The sequence below is a fragment of the Urocampus carinirostris genome, chromosome 17 (assembly GCF_059441175.1).
Source record: "Urocampus carinirostris isolate Australia breed hairy pipefish chromosome 17, RoL_Ucar_1.0, whole genome shotgun sequence".
In the NCBI taxonomy this organism is placed as follows: domain Eukaryota; kingdom Metazoa; phylum Chordata; class Actinopteri; order Syngnathiformes; family Syngnathidae; genus Urocampus; species Urocampus carinirostris.
The window spans coordinates 6,429,529-6,454,065 of NC_142365.1; the positions used below are offsets into that span (position 1 = coordinate 6,429,529).

At 39.5% G+C, this 24,537-nt stretch overlaps 1 protein-coding gene across 2 annotated transcripts in view; it reads right to left on the reverse strand.

Annotated features, from left to right (window-relative positions):
* Positions 1-3,344: 3,344 nt before the first annotated feature.
* LOC148349025 (roundabout homolog 2-like) overlaps positions 3,345-24,537 on the reverse strand; it is a 134,654-nt gene continuing 113,461 nt past the window's right edge. For both annotated transcript variants that reach the window (XM_088320769.1, XM_088320770.1), the window contains 8 exons: positions 19,829-19,944; positions 19,130-19,396; positions 16,040-16,202; positions 12,546-12,782; positions 12,242-12,426; positions 6,286-6,447; positions 5,991-6,227; positions 3,345-5,361 (listed from right to left, as the gene is read on the reverse strand). In XM_088320769.1, the coding sequence (XP_088176895.1) occupies positions 5,360-5,361; positions 5,991-6,227; positions 6,286-6,447; positions 12,242-12,426; positions 12,546-12,782; positions 16,040-16,202; positions 19,130-19,396; positions 19,829-19,944 (1,369 nt within the window). In that variant the 3' untranslated portion in view covers positions 3,345-5,359. The remainder of the gene's footprint in view (positions 5,362-5,990; positions 6,228-6,285; positions 6,448-12,241; positions 12,427-12,545; positions 12,783-16,039; positions 16,203-19,129; positions 19,397-19,828; positions 19,945-24,537) is intronic.

A 24,537-nucleotide genomic window follows, 5' to 3' on the forward strand; every position in this document is an offset into this window, starting at 1 on the left:
AAGAGCAAGGATTTTACCTGATTTCAGCTCGTTAGCCCAACTCTTTCTGCATCCCCCCCTTCTGCGCTGTGTTTTATTGAAGACACAAGGGTGGAAAAGTACTGATACAAAGATAATTTACCATCCACCCCCCTGGAACAGAACAATTTTAAGCAAAGACAGGAGAACTAGGAAATGCCAAAAAGAGCCAACTGATTAGAAATACACACTTTTGAGCAAATACGTTTAAGCCTACTTTAGATAGGGTCAGTAATGCAAGTGTGAATTGTGTCTCATTGCCTCCGTTGTCATAGTGACAGTGGATTTACAGTTTTTTTGTTAAGCCCATGGTTAAGACGCTTAATCGCGGAACTAAGCGGCGTTAGCTTGCCTGACCAACTGTGGAAGGTGTGTGACACTGAAGAATGAAGCAGAGGCAGTTAACAAGAACAATAGCGGTAAACCTTAACCTGCAGCTAAATGGCTCACATCAATGGCCAGCAAACTGGTCCAAAAAGTGCCAGATGCCAACACTTGTCGCCGCTTACTGTGGAAGCCAAGTGACACTGAAGGACAAAGCAGGCTTCATCGACACAGAGCAGCTAACGGTAAACCATCTCCTGCAATAAAGTGCATGACATAAGTTGCTAGAGAAGGAAACAGTGGAAACATATGGAAGTTACCTGGACTCACAAAACCCAGCGTCCAAGGTATGTGGCTGTTAAGTGCTAAACTGGGAGAAGCTACCATTGACCGCAGTAGTAATAATAATAATAATAATTTTCCTTGTATTGTCATTCTGTGTAACAATGTACACAGAACGAAATGTCGATTGCACCTGACCCGTTGTAGCGAGCCGATGCAGCCGCAGCCAACAGAGGGCGCCGTCGAACACTTTTTAAGTCTTAGGAATGACTCGGCCGGGGCGCGAACCACCGACCTCCCAGTCTCAAAGCGGGCGCCTTACCATCTAGGCTACTGAGCTGGTATGATGGCGGTTAAACATGTTAGCGTTTTTTAGTTGTGTAATATACTTACTAATTTACAAACGTATTTTTATGAGAAATGTGATGTCATTTTGCCTACTATTTGAATTGATCGTGTTTTATTTAAATCAATGAAGTATTTTTAACCCTACCAGGGGTCGTATGTAATACACATTTGGGCTTTAATGTTTTTTAACTACATCTTCTGATGGAGGACTCGAAACTGTGGAAATTTGGAGGCCTGCCTCACTGAGATCAATGAATGGATGTCACTCAACTTCTTACGCCTTAATTCTGAAAAGACCCAAAAGTTTGTTATTGGTCCATCTAAATGCCGTGACTTGTTCTCAAAAACTGCTCTGAACATTGACAAATGTAATATAACCTATATTTTATGTTAACAATATCTGTGTATTATTTGTTTTTGCAACATCCATTGCAGCCTGGTCATCCTAGAAAGGGGATTACCTCATGAGCGGTTCCTTCTCAAGGTTTCTTCATTTTCCTCATGTTGAGGTTTATGAGTTTTCCCTTGCCCTCATGTAGGTTTTAGATCAGGGGATGGTGTAATAATAATCTTTCGTTTGCAATAATCTGTGGTCTGGGCAGCCCTTTGAGACTCCTTGTGGTTAAGGGTGTCACAAATAAACATGACTTGACTTAAAATAAAACTGTAGACTCAATTTTCAAAATTCAAGATATTTTCTTGCATACAAATCATTCTGATAAAAGTAAACATCACTCGTTTTCACATAGACATTTTATTTTTGCATCAAAGAATTTCAAACTGTATGTGAAAGTGTATTCCTGAGGGCAAACCCGCCAGTGCGTGGGGAAGCCATGAGCAGAAATAACAATCCAAAACCAAAAATTTTACATCGGCTGAAAAACAATTCAAGAAAAAATAACAAAACAAAACATGTTTGGTAGAAAGATTCCACAGATAAGTCTTCCAAAAACTGGCAACATCAACGAGCTCATGCAAAAATGGACGAAAATCGTCCACAAGTTCCATTTTAGTCTTGTTCCTTTTGTACGAATCAGTCCTGGTCGGGTTTCCGTTTGAAGACAAAACAAGTAGACCCCGATTGGCAAAACAAGCGCTCCTCCCCAAATTTCATGGGGGTTTCTAACCCTCCAAAGCAGTTTTTTGGAAAGGGATAGTGATGTCACGTGAAAAGGATTCCAACAAACAAAAAACGTCATTTGATAGCAGATGAATCGGTCAATAATTGTCCATTAATCGGATTTGAATGCTTGTATGTATATATTTTTTCGAACTGACGTTGAAAAAAGGGCAGACTGTGATAACAGAGTTGGTGGTTTGGCCCATGGCATGTTGAAAAAAAATGCAAAAAAATCATTATAGAAACACACACATTGCATCCATCCTTTATCTGCACCGCTTATCCTCAGTAGGGCCGCGGGGGTGCTGGAGCCCATCTCAGCTATCTTCGGGCAGTGGGCAGGGGACACCCTGAACTGGTTGCTAGAGTACAAAGAGACAGACAACTCACTCGCTCATTTACACCTAGGGACAATTCAGACCGGCTAATTAACCTGACATGCGTGTTTCTGGAATGTGGGAAGAAACCACGCAGGGAGAACATGCAAACTCCGCACGGGGAGGCTGCGGTAACTGGACTGAACCTCTGCCGTGGGGCTGCACGCTAAACACCCAGCCTTTAACTGTCAAAATAAGAACAAAATCTCCAAAATATAACTTGCACACTTTAAGGATTTTTAAATAAAAATAAACGAAATAAAAAAAATTCACCACACTGTGACCAATGCTTTTGTTTTCATATTACAGATTTTTTTTTCATTTTCAAGGTTAATAAAAATCAACAAATATATACTATTGAAGTTCTAAAATTTGATTCTTTCATCCAAAATTATTTTAAATCGAAAACAGCAATAACCTTGATAATCTTTGATTTGTAATAATCTATTACACTACTTAGCCAATTTGTTTTATTTATTTCTATAGCATTTGCTAATGACTGAAAATAAATGACCAAAAATTATACACGTTTTTTTATGTCATTTTGGTGAGAATTAATCAGTACTCTTGAGTGCCGGTCTTCTGGTGATCCCGAGAGCAAAGAAGTCTTCTGCTGGTTCGAGAGCGTTCTCCATCCGGGCACCGGTGCTGTGGAATGCTCTTCCCCCTGAGATCCGATCTGCAACCTCAGTGGAAATGTTTAAATCTAAACTTAAAACTCACCTCTACTCTATTGCATACGAATAACCTACTCCTCTTGTCGGTTGACAATAGTCTGTGTAATATAGTGTAACAATCTGTGAAGCCCTTTGAGACTCTTCGTGATTTAGGGCTATACAAAAATAAATGACTTGACTTGACTTGACTTGACTCTTTGATAACATTTAATCATAACTGTTTTGTTTAAAAGACAATAAAAAATACAAATACATAAATCTGAACTTCTGATTTTATTTTATTTAACATGTTTACAAATGATGAATCAATTTGAACAAAGGTTTCCGATTCGTTAATAGTTGTTTATTTATTGATAATCTCTTCCACCTATCTGTCTTCTAGCCAAATATTTCTCTTATTTTTGTAGAATTTGTATATGACTGGAAATAAATTAGCAAAACTTATTTTTACTGCTTTCTTTGTGTCGCTTTTTGGGTATTTAATCGGAACCACTTTGTTAGCATTTAACCAGGAACCTCTTTGTTAGCATTTAACCAAGAACCACATTGTTAGCATTTGACCGGAACAGTTTTGTTAGCATTTGACCGGAACGGCTTTGTTAGCATTTAATCAGAACCGCTTTGTTAGCATTTAATTGAAACCACTTTGTTAGCATTTAACCCAGAACCACTTTGTTAGCATTTAACCGGAACAGTTTTGTTAGCATTTGACCCGAACCGCTTTGTTAGCATTAGATTGAAACCACTTTGTTAGCATTTAATTGGAACCGCTTTGTTAGCATTTGTCCGGAACTGCTTTGTTAGCATTTAATTGGAACCACTTTTTTAAGCATTTAACCCAGAACCACTTTGTCAGCATTTGACTGGAACCGCCTTGTTAGCATTTGACCCAAAACCACTTTTTTAGCATTTAACTGGAACAGTTTTGTTAGAATTTGACCGGAACCGCTTTCTTAGCAATTAACAGGAACCGCTTTCCTAGAATTTAACTGCAACTGCCTTGTTAGCATTTTGCCCAAAGAGTTTTGTTAGCATTTATTGGGAACTTGTTTGTTAGCATTTAATCGGAACCGCTTTATTAGCATTTAACATGAAACACTTTGTTAGCATTTGACCGGAACTGCTTTGTTAGCATTTGATCGGAACCACTTTGTTAGCATTTAACCCAGAACCACTTTGTTAGCTTTAAACCGGAACTGTTTTGTTAGCATTTGACCGGAACCGCTTTGTTAGCAATTAACAGGAACCGCTTTGTTAGAATTTAACTGCACCTGCTTTGTTAGCATTTTCCCCAAAGTGTTTTTTTAGCATTCATTCGGAACTTCTTTCTTACCATTTACCCAGAACCACTTTTTTAGCATTTAACAGGAACAGTTTTATTAGCATTTGACCGGAACTGCTTTTTGAGCATTTATCTGGAACTGCTTTCTTAGCATTTAACCCAGAACCACTTTGTTAGCTTTAAACCGGAACAGTTTTGTTAGCATTTGACCGAAACCGCTTTGTTAGCAATTAACAGGAACCGCTTTGTTAGAATTTAACTGAAAATACTTTGTTAGCATTTTACCCAGAGCATTTTGTTAACATTTATCCGGAACTTCTTTGTTAGCATTTAATCGGAACCGCTTTGTTAGCATTTAACCGCAACTGCTTTGTTAGCATCGAACTGTCATCGCTTTGTTAGCGTTTAACCGGGACAGCTTTGTTAGCATTTAATCAAAACTGTTCGCCAAAATTCATATGCATCTTAATAAAACTCAGTAACTTGTAGAACATGACCTTCACGCATCTCATCTTCACCTCTGCCCAAAATTGGGATTGTGCTTTTTTCCTCCAACCAACACGTTCGTCAACATTAGCAAAATACGAGCGCTGATGAAATTGATTTTTTTTTCTTTTTTTAAGAAAGATTGAATAAAAACACATAATATTCGTGTTAGCTTGCATAGCAAAGCAAAAAGTATACGGATACATAAAAACATTATGCAAGTCCTTTGAGTTTGTGTGTTGTACATTAAGTGTCCTCTAGAGGGTGGAAGGTGGGGGTCTTTTGAGCTGGAGGCGTGTCATTGGTGGAAACGGGTGCCTGTGTGCTGTACATGACATTTACAGCTCCGTACTGCATTTCCATTCAGATCCTCAGAAGTTTCCGTCTTTCGTTGAGTTAATCGCAGTTAATCGGAGCACTTAGAAGTGAGGTGTCCAGGACGGGATTCTGAAAGAACAAAACGTAACGTGATTTTTACAAGTACGGTGTGTTTTTTAACAGACCCGTTTACTGTGTTGCGAGCGTGTTGCTAGCGTGTTACTACCATTAACTGCCCTGTCACAGGCACCGTTTGGGATGAAAGTTATATTATCATTATTAAAGCTTTGAAAACTCTCTCTGTGTACCGTCTTTATTTGTAAATATATGTAACCATGTATAATATGTATTTGCAACTGTATATTTTTGTAATGTATTTATTTTAGACACTTATTCTGATATGTTTTGCAAGGGCGAATGAAAAAGAAGGGGCGGAACAAACGCGGGGTGATGGGAAGTGCGGTAAAGGTGACTAAAATGATATTATCTGACATTGGTTAGGAAATGAAACGCCGGTATATAAATCCCAGCACACACCGCGGACAACTTCGCCTTCGGGGAAAATCTAGTCAGCGGCTGCTTGCTTTAGTTGCAAGAGTTTGCAACTTAATATTGATCCATATATAAGGCGCACTGTATTATAAGGCGCATGGCCAGCTTTTGAAAAAAATAAAGGCTTTTAGGTGCGCCTTATAAAATATAATAAATACGGTAATTAAAAGAGCCATAGGTTCCCGACCCCTAGTGTAGCCACTCACAGTGATCCCTTTTCTCTTTACAGTTGTTTAGAAGATGTCCGTCATGGGACGCTTGGACAGCTCTCTTGTGGGCCCCCCGACTCAGGGTGGCCCGGTCCGATGTGGCGGTACCGCCCCAGGAACCCAAATGTTGCTGTTCCAGCGCCGAAACGCTCACCATGCACTCTTCCGATGGCTCTGAGGCGGCGCTGACCCACGAGTTGTTTGTGCCGTGAAGATTTTTGGAGCCGTGAGTCGCTGTACCGAAAAAGCGGAATCGGTATGAGAAAATCACGATGTTTAGGTGGTATCTTACCTTCTTGGTTAACGTGGTTGCGCCTGGGTAGAGTCCCGATTTTGTTCGGTTGAGATTTGAGGCTGGTGAGCGGTGCCCTCTTGTGGCCGAGGCTATGCGTGCTTTGCTGGCCACGATCTGCGATGCCCGAACTGTCCGAGCGGTACAACGGCGTGCCTTTGCCTGTGTAGAAAATTGTATTTCAGTTTTGCGTTTTTTCAATCAGCCAAAACAAGTACAGTAATCCCTCACTGTATCACGGTTACCTCTTTATGGTTTCTGATTGTGCATCGTGTTTTGCATTTTGATTGGCTAAACAGTTGCCTCATCGCTTTTCTGCCTGCGTCTGCCTTTGCGTCAGTGCTGATTCAGTCTAAGTTGTGCAGTTACGTAAAAAAAAACCTTGATGAATCTAGATGACATACGTGCAAATCTTTTTCAATTTCCAGCTTCTCTAAAACCCATCATGTCAAAAAAATCCTCTGGACCCACAAAAGCACCAAAATAAGCAGAGGACGTTGATTTCTATCACCAACAGAGTTGGACCTTTCCACATGCTAAAGGACAGTAAAAGCATTCAAAGCCACATTTTTGTTTCCCAATAGCATCCACAAGATGGTGATAAAAACATCACCTGGAATAAAAACGTGTTGCCCTGAAATAATTTCCACCCCTTTACAGAATCAGTAGTGCCATTAACCAGACATCTAAAGTTTTAAACTAAAGTTTGACTCTATGAAAGTTATTTGGAAACGATATTTATAGAGTACTGTCCTTTCTTGAGGGGGGAATGTTTAATTCATGTTAAAGTTTGTTTTTGTTTGTGTCAAAAATATTCTACTTCCTGGCGCCATCTTCTGGCTGAAATCATTATTGCAGCTCCTTTTGTTGCACCTACTGATATGTGAAATCCTTAGATTTCTTGAATAAACTCTTCTTTTTTCCATCTTTTTGGGGGTTAGGGTTGGCATTTGCACTGTATTTGAAACAGTCCTTTTCTTACTTTCGCCATTTTCATCCTACAATTAAAAGAAAACCACCGCCGCAAAAAATCAAGGGATTAATGTAATCAATTTAAATCAACTTAAAACTGAGTCAACCTGGTTTTAGGAAAACATAGCTTTGACTATAGCAATGAATAAGAAAGATGCCCATGTGTTTACCAATATCATTTAATCCATGCATGTAGGATAAAATGACCGATATTTGTTTTTCGAAAAATGTAGCTTAAAAAAAAAGTTTGAAATTTTTGCAAATGGTAATATTCAGTGGAAATGTATCCAGATATAGACCAACATGCATGTGAGGACCAGTGAGAACATAACGCGGCACCTATTTATTCACAGCAAGATGGACTGATAGACTTTACCAGCTCCTTTTGGGGGTGCTCAAATTCAATCTAAGCAACCCTCCAAAATTATGGCATTTTTAAATCTCTCTTTTGCTCAATAAAGTACAGGATAGGCTAAAATATGATAAAAATGCAAGATAAATACAAAAAGAAATCAAAACAAAATGAAAATGTGAAGATTGCAGCGTCGGAAATAATGGACCATAAAATGGTTCCATCTTATTTATTCCTAGCGCTGCATCGTAGTATTTCTGCAGGAGTATTTTTGTTGTATTTTCTATGGTAGAATTTTATAGTATATCTGTAGTATTTCCGTAGTTTAATATTTGTAGTGTTTCTGCAGTCATCATGTTAAAGTATTGTTGTAGTACTACTGTCATGTTGTTTTTGTAGTATTTTTGTAGTATTTTTTCAGTTGTATTTTTGTAGTACTTCCACTGTAGAATACTTGCTGTATATCTGCAGTGTTTTTGTAGTATTACTTGAGTTGTATTTTTACGGGATTTTGTGTTATTGCTGCTGTAGTATTTTTATAGTATTACTGTACTTTTCTTTAGTATTTTTTTTAGTATTTACATAGTATATTTATTTATGTATATTAGTAGTATTTTTTGTGTATTAGTTGTATTTTTGAGTTTTTCCTTGCCCTCATGTAGGTTTTAGATCAGGGGATGGTGTAGTAGTTGTCAGGACCAGAACGGAAACAGTATCCAATTGTGTTATGTTTCTCACAAGTTTTATTGAAGGAAAGAGGAAGGGCCGCGCCCACGATTGGGTCGTCGCTGGGTGCAGGAAGCAAGTTGCTCTCGTACTCAGATTGAGATCCGAACACAGAAGTGGATCTTCCGTAGCGAGCGATGGCGGTGTCAGAGACGGAAAAAACGGGTCAGTAGCCGGGCCTCGGAGAGCAAGGCGTGGTCGGGGTCGGAAACGAGTCCAGAACGGGAGAGCAGACGTAGTCGGGGACAAAAGAGGTCGTACGCCGGGACGGGAGAGCAGACGTGGTCAGGATCAAAACGGGTCGTAGTCGGAGACAGACGGGAGCAAAAATGGGACAGGTGGGAGTCAGGGTCGAAAAATGCTTGCCTAGTATTCACTGGGGTTCGCAGACGGACTGACCACAGGGGACTAAAAATACTGGGTTCAAATACTGACAGGGAGCCAATCAGAGCCTGCGGCAGTTGGCGCCAAATGAGCGGGCACAGGTGAATCCAATCAGTAATCATGACAGTAGTAGTATGCAGTCCGTACAGTCCTTTGAGACTTCTTGTGATTAAGGGCTATACAAATAAACATGACTTGACATCTAGAGGAGTGAAAATGTATATTGCTTATTTATTTATTTTTTTTTTTTCTATAGTTTTCATAGAAAATTTGTATTTTGTTATTTGATTTAAACAGGCTAATAAATTACAGAAGTATTTCATAACTGTAGCTCTTAGTGTCTTGGTCACACATTCCCTTTTCTAGATTAGTATTAAAAGTGCACATGATAACTTCATTGAGTACTTGTGTGCAAAAATTAGAATGACATGGACCGCTAAGACCTCACTTTAAATGACGGAAAGTTAACAGTTTATATGATTTATCAATATATTGACAAAACATAATTGCATATTACAAAGCCCCTATCATCATTATGTGTTGGTTTTAAAACTTAGGGAATAAAGCATTGTATTTGACAATGTTATACAAGAAAACATGAAAACATTAAAATATGTTTTTGTATGACAACAGGACAAAAAATACCTTTGTTTTATACATAGATGTGTTTTATCTGAAACCAAACACAGCCGTTTAAAAATTCCTTTGAGAGACGATGTCACGAATCTCTCTAAAGAAAGGAATACTATTAATAAACATATCTTTTGTGAACTTAAAACCTTTCCAGCAGAGAGCTACGCTTATGTTTACATACGGAGTGATGGCTTTGATGAAAAATCTAAAGGAATAAAAAACAAATAATATCACTCTTACGAATATTTATCGTGACAGAAAAGAAGCAAAAAACTTTCGGAGACGGTCTTGTTTGTGTCCCGATTCGGGATGCAGAGTGACGTTTTTCGATATTTGGCGAAATTGCATGGGACGACATATCAGCACAAGTTATTGTAATTGCTAGTTTATTTATAAAGCAATTTAGCATTCACTTGTCTGGAGTTTTTGCTATTTTGCTCAAGGATATTTTGATATTTTTGTTTTAAAACATCTCAATGACTTTGCCGATTAATCAGGAAATCTAATATGATCAAATGTTTAGAAAAAGGAAACACCAATGGTTGTGACCAGTATGTTTCAGTTAAAGCTTTAACTCAATTTAACTTAGTAGCTTTGATATGCAAGTCGATGTAAAAAGTCAAGAAACGGAGTTTCAAAACCTTGAGTTAACTTCAAGTAACTTGTAAGCATCATTTTGCCCATGGCAAGTTAGCGCTTAAAGTCAAGTTGAAGAAGCTTTGAAGATTTAACCTGAGTTAACTCTTTATAAAGCTTTACCAGCACAAATATTGATTAAACGTAATGATAAAGCTTTAATGTTCTAACTCATTAAAGTCAATGTCCAACATTAAGTCAAAGTTTACTTTTTAAACTTGTGCTAACTTGAGGTAGCTTTTAAGCATAATTTGAACCATTAGACTCAATAGTCATAGTTAAGGCAGTTATCAAACTCGAGTTAACTGTAACATAATATATTTTGAAGCAACACAAAACTAAAGCTTTAAAATAACTAACAATGACAAATCAATGGCCCCAGTCAACTAAAAGAATTATACGGCTTTGACTTGAGCTAACTCAAATAGCTTACAAGCATCATTTCATTGGTGGCTAGTAAATGGCTAAAGTCAATGCAATTTTCATGCTTACACTTGAGTTATCTTGAAGTAGCTTTTAAACATTATGTCATTGATATCAACTGATTTTTTTAGCTTTAGCACATAACTAACTTGAAGTATCTTTAAAGCTTTATTTGAACCCTTAGTGTTGGAGTCTGGCACGCCTCAGTTCGCCTTATAGTGGAAGGAGGCGCGCTAAACCCGAACACTTAGACTCAATAGCAAAGTCAAGTTGGAACAGCAGTTAAGCTTTCATTTGAGTTAACCGGAGCTAAAAACTACTCGTTTTGAATCAGCTCAAATATCGGTTTAAAGTACCAACGGCAAAGTAATAGTGAAAGTCAAAATCAAACCAATTCTTTTAGTTTACTCAAATTGATTTGAGTTCTGTTAAGACACTATTTTGAAATTAGACTCACTATGTTAAGCTTGAATTCTAGTTAACCGTTTTCAAAGCTTTAATAGCACTTTTCTTTTATCGACAAAAACAATTGCTGCACTGTAAAAATATTTACCATTGAGATTTACCGCATGGAGGGTGTACCGAAAACATTTATACACATTTTAGCGCCTTATACCTCAATTACTTATTCCTTCTTCTAGAATTCAACCAAGTGATGGCAGCCAGACTTGACTTTGCAAAAAGGAAATGCAATCTAAAATCCTCCTGGGATTATGAAAACACAGTCGAAGTGCAAAGACAATTTAGAATGGAGTTTTACAAAGAACCACAATAACGAGTCACCATCATTTGAATTAGAGGTGTTTGAAGCTGAAGGAACTGTTCAGGACATCCAAGAGAAGCCTTCCAGAAGACGACGTTACGTTGACAAGCCCCACGGGAGAAGAAAGCTTACTCGTTTCAAGGAAGTCCAAGAGAGTCTTGTCTTTGCAATAAACCAACATGGAGGTAGGCAAATCAAATTGATCCATCCATCGCATTATCAAACATTGTCAACTGAGAGGTTTTATTCCAAGATTATTCAATTCTCCTTGTCATGATTGCTGATTCAGGGCACCTGTGACTGCCCTGAGCACTAATTGGCTAAGAGACGCCCGGCTTCCAACAGCCGTCAGACCGTTTGCGAACCCATGCTCCCAGCTAGGCAAGCTCATACCTTCCTGCCCTGTTTTCTCCTGCCTGATACCTGTTGCCGACCTGTTTCTGGACCCGTTTCTGTCCTGATCTGCCATTCCGACCACTGACCTGTTTTGCGCTGTTTCCTACCTGATACCTGTTCAACCTCTTTTCTGGACTCAATACCGCCCTTGCTCCCCCTTCCCAGCTATCGACCAGTACCCCTGCTGCCTACGATTATCCTCGCTCGACACGGAAGTGCCACTTCCGCGTTCCAGCCACCTGCCACCCGTGTCCGTCGATCATCGGATCGTGGAAGCAAGCACTGCTCTCTCTCTTTATCAATAAAACTGAGTAAACGAACGCTACTGGGTTCTGTCTCCATTTCTGGCTTGTGACACTCCTAATGCTTGCTGCAAACACTGATTGGACTTGGTTGACATATTTCGAGTACTTTTCCTTCTTTTGTGGGGCTTTTTGATGTACAGTACATAGTCTTCTGTACGCTTCTCAATGACACTTGGGTGCCATCAATGGGTTCAGTTTATAAAGAAAGAATGACTAATTTAGTGATCGGTCGCTAAAACAATCAGTTACACTAATGGTTGTCAGTTTACTGGATAGTCGATTATTGTCAGGTAATTGATTCGGTCTGGAATACAGGCAGACCTGAACAAAAGGAACCTAATTCATCACCAAATCCATCAAACGTACCAGAGCCCTCAATGCTATCCATGGCGTAATCGAAGCCAGGCGCTTTTTTGGACAGAGTGGCGTATCTGCCTTCGTCCTCCTCTTCGGACAGTCGGGCGTCGGCCACCTCCGAACCCAAGGTCGAAGACATAAAGTCCATTGGAGGGATGCTCGTGCTGGACATGCTCAAATTGCTCTTCATGTGCCTGAAAATTCAGTAAAACGAAGGTAGGACATTGTCATTTCCACCATTTTCTTGGATATCTATGTGCTCAGGAGTAAGTAGTACTAGCAATCTTAAATTTCCGCTAACGCTCCTGCCTACCATGCTTGCTTGGCGACCTCATACTGGTAAGCTCTGGTCAGCTCGTCCAAATGGGCCTGCAGGATGGACTGCATCTCTTCATGGCGGCCAGAGCCGAGGGAAGGGGCCGGGGCGGGGGAGGAGGCCCTTCCCCTCAGAGGTGGCGTGGGGCCCCTCTCCTCCTCCACGTCGGCCTCCAAACGCTGGTGGCGGTAGGACGATAGCGGAAGGGGCGGGGCCCAACTACCGCTGTCGTATCTGGTGGAGAAGAACTTAGAGTTTAACATTGAGGACCAGGACTTTGGTCCTTTTCCAAAGGAGGTTCAACAAAGCCTGAACTCTGAGTTGTGCCAGCCCAAGTTGAAAAAAAAAACAGTTTGAGGAAAGCAGATTTAAGTCGGTTAAATGAAGTCAGTGTAGCATAACCTGGCTCACTGGCTCTCTAAAAAATAGGAAACAAGTGTTGATGGAGCCCTGATTTGATGGGTCACCATGACAAAAGGGTAACAGAAGGACCCCTTCTCGGCTCCTCCCAAACTAGAAAGCTAATACCAGCTTATTTGTTCCAGGATCATGCTCTTATCTCAAATTACTCGTGTAACAAGCATTTTTTCCCGATATGAAATAGCTAAAAACGAATTGATCTGTTCCCGACTTCCTAAAAGCATCCAAGTTAACCCTGGATAGTTAAAAAAAACATCTTTCTGATCACTTCTGAATAGTAGATAAACATAAAAATACAGTAGTAAGCTAAGTAAAATGATATTATTGAGAAAACTGGGAGTTTATTATAATATATGTGTGGTGTGGTCGGAGTAGGGGGATGTGTTCGGGGGTTTATGACAAGCACCATACTTGACTATAGGTCGTCACTTAAAAATTAACGTTACAGTAACTTTAAATGAACATACACACAAACATTTTACTGTACTAATTTAACCTGGATTGCTCATTAAATGTCAAGCAAGAGTTTTGTTCCAAATAAATCTATATATATATAGAGGTATGACAGTACAATCCTGCTCAAAAATTAGTACTTTTTACCACTGCCACATTGAAAGGAAATTAAATGATCTGCATTTATATAGCGCTTTTCAAGTCAATGACTTCCCAAAGCGCTTTACAGTGTGCTTCACATTTCCCAATTGCGGCCTTGTATTGCAGCCATGTAAGACGCTAACCTGCCTATTGGGGGTATTAGGGGTTCAGTGTCTTACCCAAGGACACTTCGACATGTAACACGGACGAGCCGGGATTCGAACTGGGATCCCTTGATCCCAAGACGAGCGCTCTACCTCCTGAGCTACTGCCGCCCATTGTATAAAAGGAATCAGCATACGAATCCACTTCCCTCACACACTCGTCCTCGAAGGCCAATTGTGTATTTATTCCTACTCTTTCCTTCTCTAGCCACTCGTGTGTGCCACTCGCCTACAGACTATGGCTAATTTTACCTGGGCCATTTAAATAAAGTTCTTTGTTTTGGTCTTCAGTGTCCCTTGCCTTACAGAGGTAGAGTTCTGGTGTGTTCTTATCATCCTTTCCCGGGTTTTTGTTAAACCTACAGTTAAACATACACTCATGATAAGGAAAGAAGACACCAGGAATTAATTTTGAGTTTGAGAAGATAACACGGGAGGACCGTAAAAACCCTCAAGATGTATAAATATGCAGCCTGTTCTATAGGTCCCCAGCTAAGCCCCTTATTTTTATTCAGAATCTCCTCGTAGGCCAACCCTAAAAGGTATGGATTTCAAGGAACCTCAACATGGTTTCCCTCGCTGCTTAATCATGGGTGGAGGCTAAAATAGTAATGCAAACAGTGAACACAAATTAAACAAGACTGGCATTTCAAGTATTGTTGGAAATACTTTGTCATGGAAATAGAATAACCTTGAAATTACAAGAACTGTTTGAAAATACAAAGCACTTCTTCATTGCAAGCATTCAGTGATCACAGTGACAGGTTTAACACTGATTTTGAAAATGTTTTAATTGCTTTTCCTGGTAGCCGCTTAAGATAGGCACTAATAGTGCTCAGACTAATTCCAGCTATTGCTCGGTCTACAGTTATCACTGACGGGGATTAACACCAACTTTCATGTGTTCCTGTTGGTTGGTTGGTTGGTTGGTTGGTTGGTTGGTTGGTTGCTAGGTTGGTTGGTTGGTTGGTGGGTGGGTTAGGTCCCTTGACTTCTAGGGTTGTAGGGGCACCATTTTCTCTAGTGTGTCCTGGACAAGTATAGCCTGTGTTGCCATCCCTTTCCAAGCCACTGACAGGGATTAACACCAACTTTGATATACTCCCACTGGCTACAGATAATTCCTTTTCACACAAGAAAATATGGAGATGGGCTTTGGAATTTTGCCGAGTGCTATCCTTCGAGTTTATGTTGAGTGTCTTCTTTGCATGCAGATGATTCAGCTCCATTTTTTGCTCCAACACTGCTTTGCGATTGGTGAATTATTGCACTTCAAGCAAAAGAAGGCAGATTGTGGTAACTGGTCTCGATCTCAAGTTATCTCTTTTAGTGAAACGTTTTTCTCTGGTTCGATTATCATACCTGTCAAGCTCCAGGGCTCCATGCCCTTACAAAATGTTGTATTTTCCCTTACAAAATACAAAATAATCTTACACCATATTTTTTTCAAACGTGTTTATTTATGTGGTTTAACATGTTATATTGTACATGTGTTTCGTTATATCATATATACTGTTGATTAATATTTTGTTGTGAGATCCTGAGTTGCTCGACATGAATGAGGTTTATTATAAAAAAGATTAAAACATTAAGTAGCTTGGACGTTCACCGTAGAAGGAAAAAAATACATGAAAATATAATTAAGTAGGGTAATACATTTTCTTATTAAAATTATTCATTCATTCTCTGCATTAAATTATTGTTTGTAAAATACTGATTAAAGGGATAACCACAAACCTGTCTTTTTTCATTTTCTCCTTTTATAAATCCCTTTTTTCTTAACTTCTTTATACAACATTATAATTCGTATTATAATGCATCAAAGCAAGTGAGCCGTTTGAGAGCCGGCTCTCTTTAATGAGTTGAGCCGAAAAAGCCGGTTCTCTAAAAACAGACGGACTTCCTTTCACTACATAACTACCACATGAAATCCGAGGTGGCAGACGCATGCGCACAGTAGCATCAAACCGCTCGCTTTGTTTGAAACGAAAAAAAACGATACCGAGATAGAGGCTACCGCGGCGAACTCATCTGACTTTATCGATTTGCCGTTTCTTGATAGTCGGTGTATACCAGATGGTACCCATAATTGACAACTTTGCGTTTTTCCGTACAGATTTTCATGTACGTCGTACACATCTTAAAATACATAATAAACGTACTTTGTACGGCAAAAACGTACAGGTTGACAGTTATGGATTATGTTTCTTTGTGAAATGGAGAACTTAACATTCCCTTCATTGTATGGGTTAACAACTCAGGATTCCCTTTGACCCTTTGTGGATCGGACCCCAAATATTGAAATGATCTTACCCTCCTCTGTGGTTTTCCTGCGGGTATTGCTCAAGGTCAACCTCGGTACCGGGTAACGGGTGCATTGGTGGCGGAGGGAGGGGTACGTTGGCCCAACACGTCCCGTTGGATTTGGGAGTTTTGCTTCCACCCTTTCCTTTCTTCTTCTTCCCCAATTTTGCACCTTAACAACAACAGACAGAATTTTACGTCCACTTCAACTCACCAGATCTGACTTCGACCCCGGCGGCTCGTGAAGACTTCCGTCCAAATGTTATGATATTTATTAAACAGGCGTAAAAACCCGAGGCACGGCTTCTTCGTAAGGCTCCCTACCTTATCTCCGGTAGCGGTGACATTTAGCCGAGCACAAAGCTGATTGTGAAAACTACAAAAGGAGTGGCGCGGTGCCGTGCGAACGCAGTATAAACAGATATAGAAGCGGGCATAAGTCGTAATGCTGAGGCATTGCTAATCAAGAAATGCGTCACCACAAATCGGCTGACATTTCTGGGCTAGATAAGCTCTCAGGGTAAAACTCTGATGAGGACAAAAGAGTAATTAAGAGCGCTATTATCCTAAGGCTTCATTTGCAGTGAATATGTAAATAAATTTGCCACGTTCGGTGGGGGGGTTTGCCAAGTCCCTTGCAGGAATTTAACTTCTGAAAAAAAAAAGAAATGAAAGAAACTGCACGCAAGATTTTGTTCCAGGGCATTGTATGCATTTTTCTTAGCAACTCACACGAGAGCTGAGGAAACATATTGTATTGAATTCTATTATACTGTATTGTATTTATTTGTTATTTATATAACTTTTTTATGGATTTAATTTAGTTGTTTTATTTTAATTTAATTCTATTTAATTCAATAATTTATTTGTTTTATAAATTGTATTTTATCTTATCTTATATTATTTAAATTATTTTTAATGCATTCATTTATTTGGAATCTCATTTAATTTCATTTATTTACGTATTTTAATTTAATGTATTTATTTAAACAAAAACAAATGTTGATCTTGTATTTACTCGTAATTTGGATGGATTAGAAAAATAAATAAATCAAAACAAAAAATAATATTAAGTATATTTTTTGTGTAACATGTTTGTGTAAAATATGCTCTAAAAACTAAAACCTGAAATGTTTTTTTATTTTAAAGTCTGAGCCGGGGTACTAGCCGCTAATGCTACTCATACTTTCGATTAACAGCACATGAGCTCTTGCAACTCTAACGCTAGCATGTATTACAATAGCCATTTATTTCAAGGTCATAATTCTAAATGCTAATGGTGAACAATGCTTTTTAGCTATTAATGTGAGAGGCTGCTAATCCGTAGCAGCATGTCTGGAACCTTGACGTTTACAATGGTGTGTGCTTTGTAAATACTTTGCTAGTTAGTGCAATGCAAAACTATATTTTTTTGTAATTTATTGCCAGGTGTCCCAAGGCTAGCAGTGGTGCTAAAGGGTGAAGTAAAAACATGAAAATAAAGCTTGAGATAATAAATAAGAAATAAAAGACAATCGGGACTACTATTAAGAATAAGGAGGCAATTATATCAGCAAAGTCTTCTGAGAGCATGTCAATCTTTGCAAGTAGAAGTATTAAAATCAGTCTGCTATCGCTTACCCTCTCTGCATCAATCCATTAACTCTACTGTACCAACTCAAGTACATCACATCAAATGTAGAAACATTAGATTTCTCCTTTCCATCTATATCCATAATGCCATTTAATTATATTCATATGTTTTAGACATACATAGGTTTTGCTAAATTCTTAAGATAGGTCACTGAGTATGTTGTCGCCATAACATAAATGTTCCACCTATAGTACGTTTATTTTATGATCATCACATCATCGCTTTGATGATGGCATTGTTCACTTTCATTGTAGTAAAATCATTTATGTCCATCGACATATTTGAGTGAAGTTTTTACTAGCTGTATCCTTTCTTATCAGTACTTTCTCAGCAATGGTCTTCCGCCCTTTATCTTACATACAAGCTATGACATTTCAGTAATGTGCAGTACTAAATCTTGTAAAGGGTGTTATCCTTTCTTATCTTGTAATGTAAGATCCCAGGAGAGCCTGTTAGAGTTTCATTTTATGTTTTAAATCCATGCATTTTCTCTACAAAACAGGGGGAGAATTATTTTTGCATGGCTTTTGGTGGGAGCACACTCCTGAGAGGGCGCCTCCCATTGAATAGTCGTGAGTGCACTCTGACTTTGTCTTTATTTGAAACTTTGTAATAAATGTCCCCAACTGTGTTACGTCTCTCAGGAACCTTCCTCTTATGGTTCAGATCCTACCTCTCAGGTAGGACGCACTGTGTTAAATATGGTGAAATGACATCGAAACCCTTTAGTGTTACCTGTGGTGTTCCGCAGGGTTCAGTAATTGGCCCCCTTCTTTTCAGCATTTACATGCTTCCATTAGGTGATATTATTCGCAAGTATAATATCAGTTTTCATTGCTACGCGGATGAGACTCAACTCCATATCTTCCTATGGAGGAATCTGCCATACTAAACTGTGGAAATAAAAAAATGGATGTCACTCAACTTCTTGCGCCTTAACTCTGAAAAGACTGAAATGCTAGTTATTGGTCCATTTAAATGCCGTGACTTGTTCTCAAAAACGGCTCTGAACATTGACAAATGTAATAACACCCAGAGTGACTCAGTCAAAAATTTAGATGTGATATTTGACCCCGATCTGTCGTATGTTGACAATATCTGTGTATTATTTGCCCTCATGTAGGTTTTAGATCAGGGGATGGTGTCATAATAGTCTGTAGTTTGCAATAGTTTTTGATTTGTGCAGACCTTTGAGACTATTTGTGATTAAGGGCTATATAAATAAACATGACTTGACTTACTCACTTCTCTCAAGCTCTATTTTTTCAAAGTCTGAATTTCTGGTCTTGTACCTGACAAGAACATGCGGCGAGACATAGGAAATGTCTTTCGCCTTCAGTTTCTGTCCTTCGCCACAATTTAACTTTGTGATCACTACCTCAGAATGGATTAGCGTCATATCCCGCGGGTCTACTGTAATCCCACCCCCAAAAAAGTATTCATCACACTTAAAATCTAATTAGTACCGGTGTTGGGGCGTCGATCGGTTAGCGAGTAGCCCAGGTTGGCTCTCTCCTGCTGGGCCTGCAAAGAAGCCTTCCAGCGAGGATCGGGCCTGTCGACAGCTAACTCGTGAAAGCTGTTGGACTGCAAGATCTGGGTGGTGGCGTAGGGGGTAGGCGTGCCGTCTGGTACCGGACTGCCGTAAGCGGCCTTCCCCATGAAGTCGATGCTGCTGTAGATGGCGCCGTCCGACAGCAGGGTTCCCGTTTTCTCCACCGACGGTAACACGTCTGGAACAAAGAGATTATATGACACTTCTTAACCGTCTTTAAGGTCATTAACGTTCCCCGCTGCTCTCATTCTCATTTGCCGGGGTAAAAAAGCGGAGTTGATCTGAAGGGAAGTGATGGTCGGCGTCCGTAATTAGCATGCATCACGCTGAGGACGCGATGAGGCTCAGCCCCCGCAGCCCACCAGACTTCTCCTGAGCTTGATGAACATGTCGTGCCAGGACGTCGGGCGAAAAAACCTCCCGAGCTCACCGAAAAAAATCCAGGCGTGGAGTCGACGCAATTTATTCCCAAATATCAGCCTTGTCAAATCTGGTTAGCAAAGTACAGCCCTCAAAGGCAATTTTAATTTCCCTGCGTGTTTGTTTTAATGTCAGGCCATGTCACGCTGCATAACGAGTGACGGGTGTCGCGACTGTCGGTCGTGTTTACCTCCTCGGCTCCCTTTGGGGCTCCCAAGGGCCCCGTTGGCCGGGAGGCTTGTTGAAGGCCACGAGTCCGCAAGCCAGGGTAGGCCGGGGTCACCGGATTTCAGCAGGCCTGGACGGCTGGGGGAGATGGAGAGTCAGACGTTAGAGGTCATACTCTCTGGAAAGAGTCGGGTCAGAATCGTTTCATATCAGGTCAAAAATAAGTTAACTCATTTAATGCCAGACATTTCTCTCAAATGAGAAGAACTAGTGCAAGCCCATTTTTACGTCATCCCACTTCGCCCCAACGATGACAAAGGGACGTGTCAGTCTGTCCTTATCCATAGATTCACTTTTCTCACCACACTACTTCACTGAGCCTACTCAGGGCAGCCTACACACTCTCAATCACTGGACACAGGTAGCAAAACCTGGAAGTGGGGGCTTTCTTGACATATGGACAAAGATCTGATCAAAGCCACTCCTGCCATCTAATGGTTATTTATCATAATGAAAACCTTCCCAGGCTCTCATACTTACTGGTGAGCTCCGCCAGTATGTATGAAGTATGAATATTTTATAGATATATGCAATACACACGCGATGGCCAAATGAAGCCCCATAAACCAGTGAAAACCCTCAAGGAGAATGCTCGACACGTGTAGAGGCTTCAAGATGATGTATTAACTCGACTACGCCATAATATGGACAGAAAAATGATAAACATGTTTGTGTAAATATGCTCTGAATACTAAACAAATATCATTTTTATTGAAAAAAAAACAATATTTTCTTTCCAAAGTTTTTGGACCCAGCTGGTTTCTTTTATTTCAAAGAATTTCACCTGCTATGAAAAAAACTCTTTCACGTGGTACAAATGAAGCAGGTGTGCATAGATGTGTGAAAGCAAGTTTGGTAATAAATTGGAAGTGCATATTCAGGTTTCTTCCCAGTATTGAAGGGGACTTTTAACTCTGGGGGCGTTTTTTCGCTGATTTCATTTCGAACCACACTCAAACCTAACGAATAATTTCCTGAATCAGTCACGTGGTACACTCGCTTTGCGGGCCTTTAAACATCACCATTTACGTCAACAACACACAACTTAATTTCAGTGGTTCATGAACCACTCATCTAAAATACCTGGCACACACTTCAGGGATTTGTCAATGTAAGAAGTCAAGTCAAGTCAAGTCATATTTATTTGTGTGGCCCTTTTTTAGTCTCAAAGGTCTGCACAGACCACAGGTTATTGCAAACCACAGACTATTATTACACTATCCCCTGATCTAAAACTACATGAGGGCATGGAAAAACTCAAAAACTTGATTACAATGTTAAACGTTTATCTAAAAGTATGTCAAAGTGTTTCCAAAAGTGGCCGTTTGGAGATAACCAGTTTACAGCCCTAAAACCTTTGCAACCGTGTATTTTACTTTGGCCAATTTTTTTTAGAAATTGTGAAACTGTTATAAACGTTTGACTTCACTTTCCAGAAGTCAAGCATTGATTATTCACACTTAATATTTTACACAGTTGTTGTCGTCGTTGTCATTGGATTCTTGTGAATATAACTAGACCATGTTTGTAAAAAATTGTTTCACAAGTGGAATATTCTAGCACTTTGAGTGAGAAGCACATCACTGGACAATGTATATCTATAGTATGCAATACCGTGAAATTAGAGTACTTCAAACAGGCAAAACCTCTCGGTGCATTAAGATATATTTACTCAAAACTATAAAGATTTCTACATTTTTGATCAGTCTTTAGTATAAATTCTATACTCATTGGGAAATTTTAAGATTTTTTGTTCGTTTTTGTCCTCCTACAGAAACCAAATAATTTTCCATTATCAAACATATTCGAAAAACCAGAGGGAGCCAATAGGGAGCGCCAAAGAGCCGTATGCTGGGGTAATGCAAGGTTTAGGGTTAGAGTTAAGGATTATCTAACACAAGTTAGGGCTAGGTGTAGGGCTAAAGTTGGGGTAAGGGCAAGTGAGTTGAGGACAGTTTAAAAGAAATTTCCTACAATAATAAATAGAAATAATTGATTATATTTTCGATACTATTATGCTCATAGGTGCCCAAAAATCTGCATTAAAATTAAAATAATTGACAGAATAATCCAATTTTTTCATGCAGCCGCAACAAGCATGCATTTTATTACTTTTGCATTCTGTGCCATGTTAGAAACAAAGAGAAAAAAAGTGTGGTGAATAGATTTTCTTCTTTGAAAAAGCCCGAAGCACAAACAAGAATGGGGGGGATACACAGGGCAGAACATGGCAGGTCCGTATATCAGATTCCACCTCCCCCTTAAACCGCCCAAGTCCAAACCCTCCCTGGAGAAAGCAAGCAGGCCTGAATACACACTTAATCCGCTTTATAGCCTTAGCACAACAAAAATTTCCATTTTAAATTGAGAATCATGGACCCCCTCTGGCATCACAACTACCCGGCCGCCTTGTCTCCATGGCAACAGAGACGGAAAAAGGCCTTTCGGTGGTGGAGGAAAAGCGCCGATGATTTTGTTGCAGTGGAAATGTGGCTGTGATGTCTACAAGCGTTGACTTGAAAAAAATAAAAAGTTTTTCCTTATTTGCACGTGGGATGAGCTGCTGTAAAAATTTGCATTCCTGGCGCGTTCACTTCATGCACGCTGGGAATTTCCAGCTGCCGCCGTGGGTATTGTTTACAACCGACTTTCTGATAGCGGAGAGTCGTCTGACGATTCTCTCGACAATTCCCATGGTGCATCTGTGTTTGTGTGTGACGTGTTAATTGTAGTCCATCATTTGCAACCTTTGCCACGGCAACGCAATTATGGGATTGTTTACTGGTTGCGGCATTAATTGTGATTTCCTATCGCTTTTCTTTGCAACAGGCAGATGGATTTACTGACTTTTTGCAGCCTAGAGAAATCATTTCCCAATTTTTTTTTAAAGCACGCGCGTCGTTCTAATTAAGATTGAGATTGTGATTAGGACTCTTTTGTTGTCATTAGCACAATTTTGCAGCTGTAAGCCTGTTTTATTCTTCATTAAAAAAGAAAGTCGATGAATTTTTTAAGGTTTACAGTAATTTAAATTATTTTTCTTTTGCAGATTATGTGGACTCTTGACTCGTGAAAAAGATGATAGGTGTGGTTCAAGTGAATAAACAAACACATGAATAAATAGATACATAAATAAGCTTCTAATTAAAAAATAATAATTTTTCTGATATGCAAATAAGTCCCTCATTTAATTCTTATTTAAATTACACACTGTTTAAATGTATATTTAAATGTATACTTCAAATATTCAAATGTATATTAAAAGGTATATTTACAACTAGAAATGTATCTCATCTCATCTCATCAGCCATACCGCTTATCCTCATTAGGGTCGCCGGGGGGCTGGAGCCCATCCCAGCCATCTCCAGGCAGTGGGCAGGGGACACCCTGAACTGGTTGCCAGCCAATCGCAGGGCACACAGGGACAGACAACTCGTTCGCTCATTCACACCTAGGGACAATTTGGACAGGCCAATTCACCTGAAATGCATGTTTTTGGAACGTGGGAGGAAACCGGAGTGCCCGGAGGAAACCCACGCAAGCACGGGGAGAACATACAAACTCCGCACAGGAAGTCCGGAGCTGGATTTGAACCCACGACAGGTTCCCATGACATGAACTGTGCCGCACAAGCGCTAACCACGGCGCCGCCGTGCTGCCCACTAGAAATGTATATTTCTACAATTTTGTTTATATATATTTCTATAATTTTGCATGTAAATAAACATACTTATTTTTTTACGTTTTATTTCTTGTTGTTAATTTGAGTTTTCCCCATTATTTTAAAGTAGCTTATGTTTTAGATTTCTTTTTTCCATTTACAATATTAGCAACCATTTCCCCCTGGAAAATAAAAATAAATAATAACAAAAATGAAACAAAACATTTTAAACTTTTAGTTAGGGCTAGTGCTACGGTCAGGGTTAGACATTGGTTTAGGGCTAGGGTTAGTTTGGAGTTAGATTTGGGACCAGGGTTGGAGCTAGTGTTGGGATATGGTTTTAAGGTCAGGGCTTGTGTTAGTGTTGTGGCCAGGGTTAAAGTCAGGGTTTGCTTAGGGTTGGAGTAAAGTTGAGGTTAGGTTTAGAGTCAGGACTAGAGTGGGGATTGAAGGAATTTAACTTGGGGAATTTATAATTGTATCACGCATGGTTGCACAAAGTTAAAAACACTCAGGCTCGTTCTAGGGTTAGGGCTTGGGTTAGGGCTAATTTAAGGGCTAGGGTTAGGGTTAAGGCTCGGGTTAGGGCTGTTTGGGTCAGGGCTTGGGTTAGTGTTAAAGCTAAGGTTAGAGTCAGAGTTTCTTTAGGGTTTGAGTAGAGTCATGGTTAGGGTCAGAGTCGGGGTTAGAATGAATTTAACTTTATAAATTTATAATTTTATCGAGCGTGGTTGCACAATATTTAAAACACTCAGTGAAGTTACTTGTATTTCATCAAAATATACCTAAACTTGATAACATTACTATGCAGTGAAATTAGAGTACTTCAAACAAGCAAAACCTCTCAGTGCATAAAGATATATTTACTCAAAACAAGAAAGATTTCAACAATTTTTAGTCTTTAGTTTCCATTCCGCAATCCAGCATAATGTTCTTTTCACAATTTTCTAGCCAGCTCAAAGTCAACGTTTGAAATTGGCCATTCATCACCTCGTGACCTCTGTGTTCGT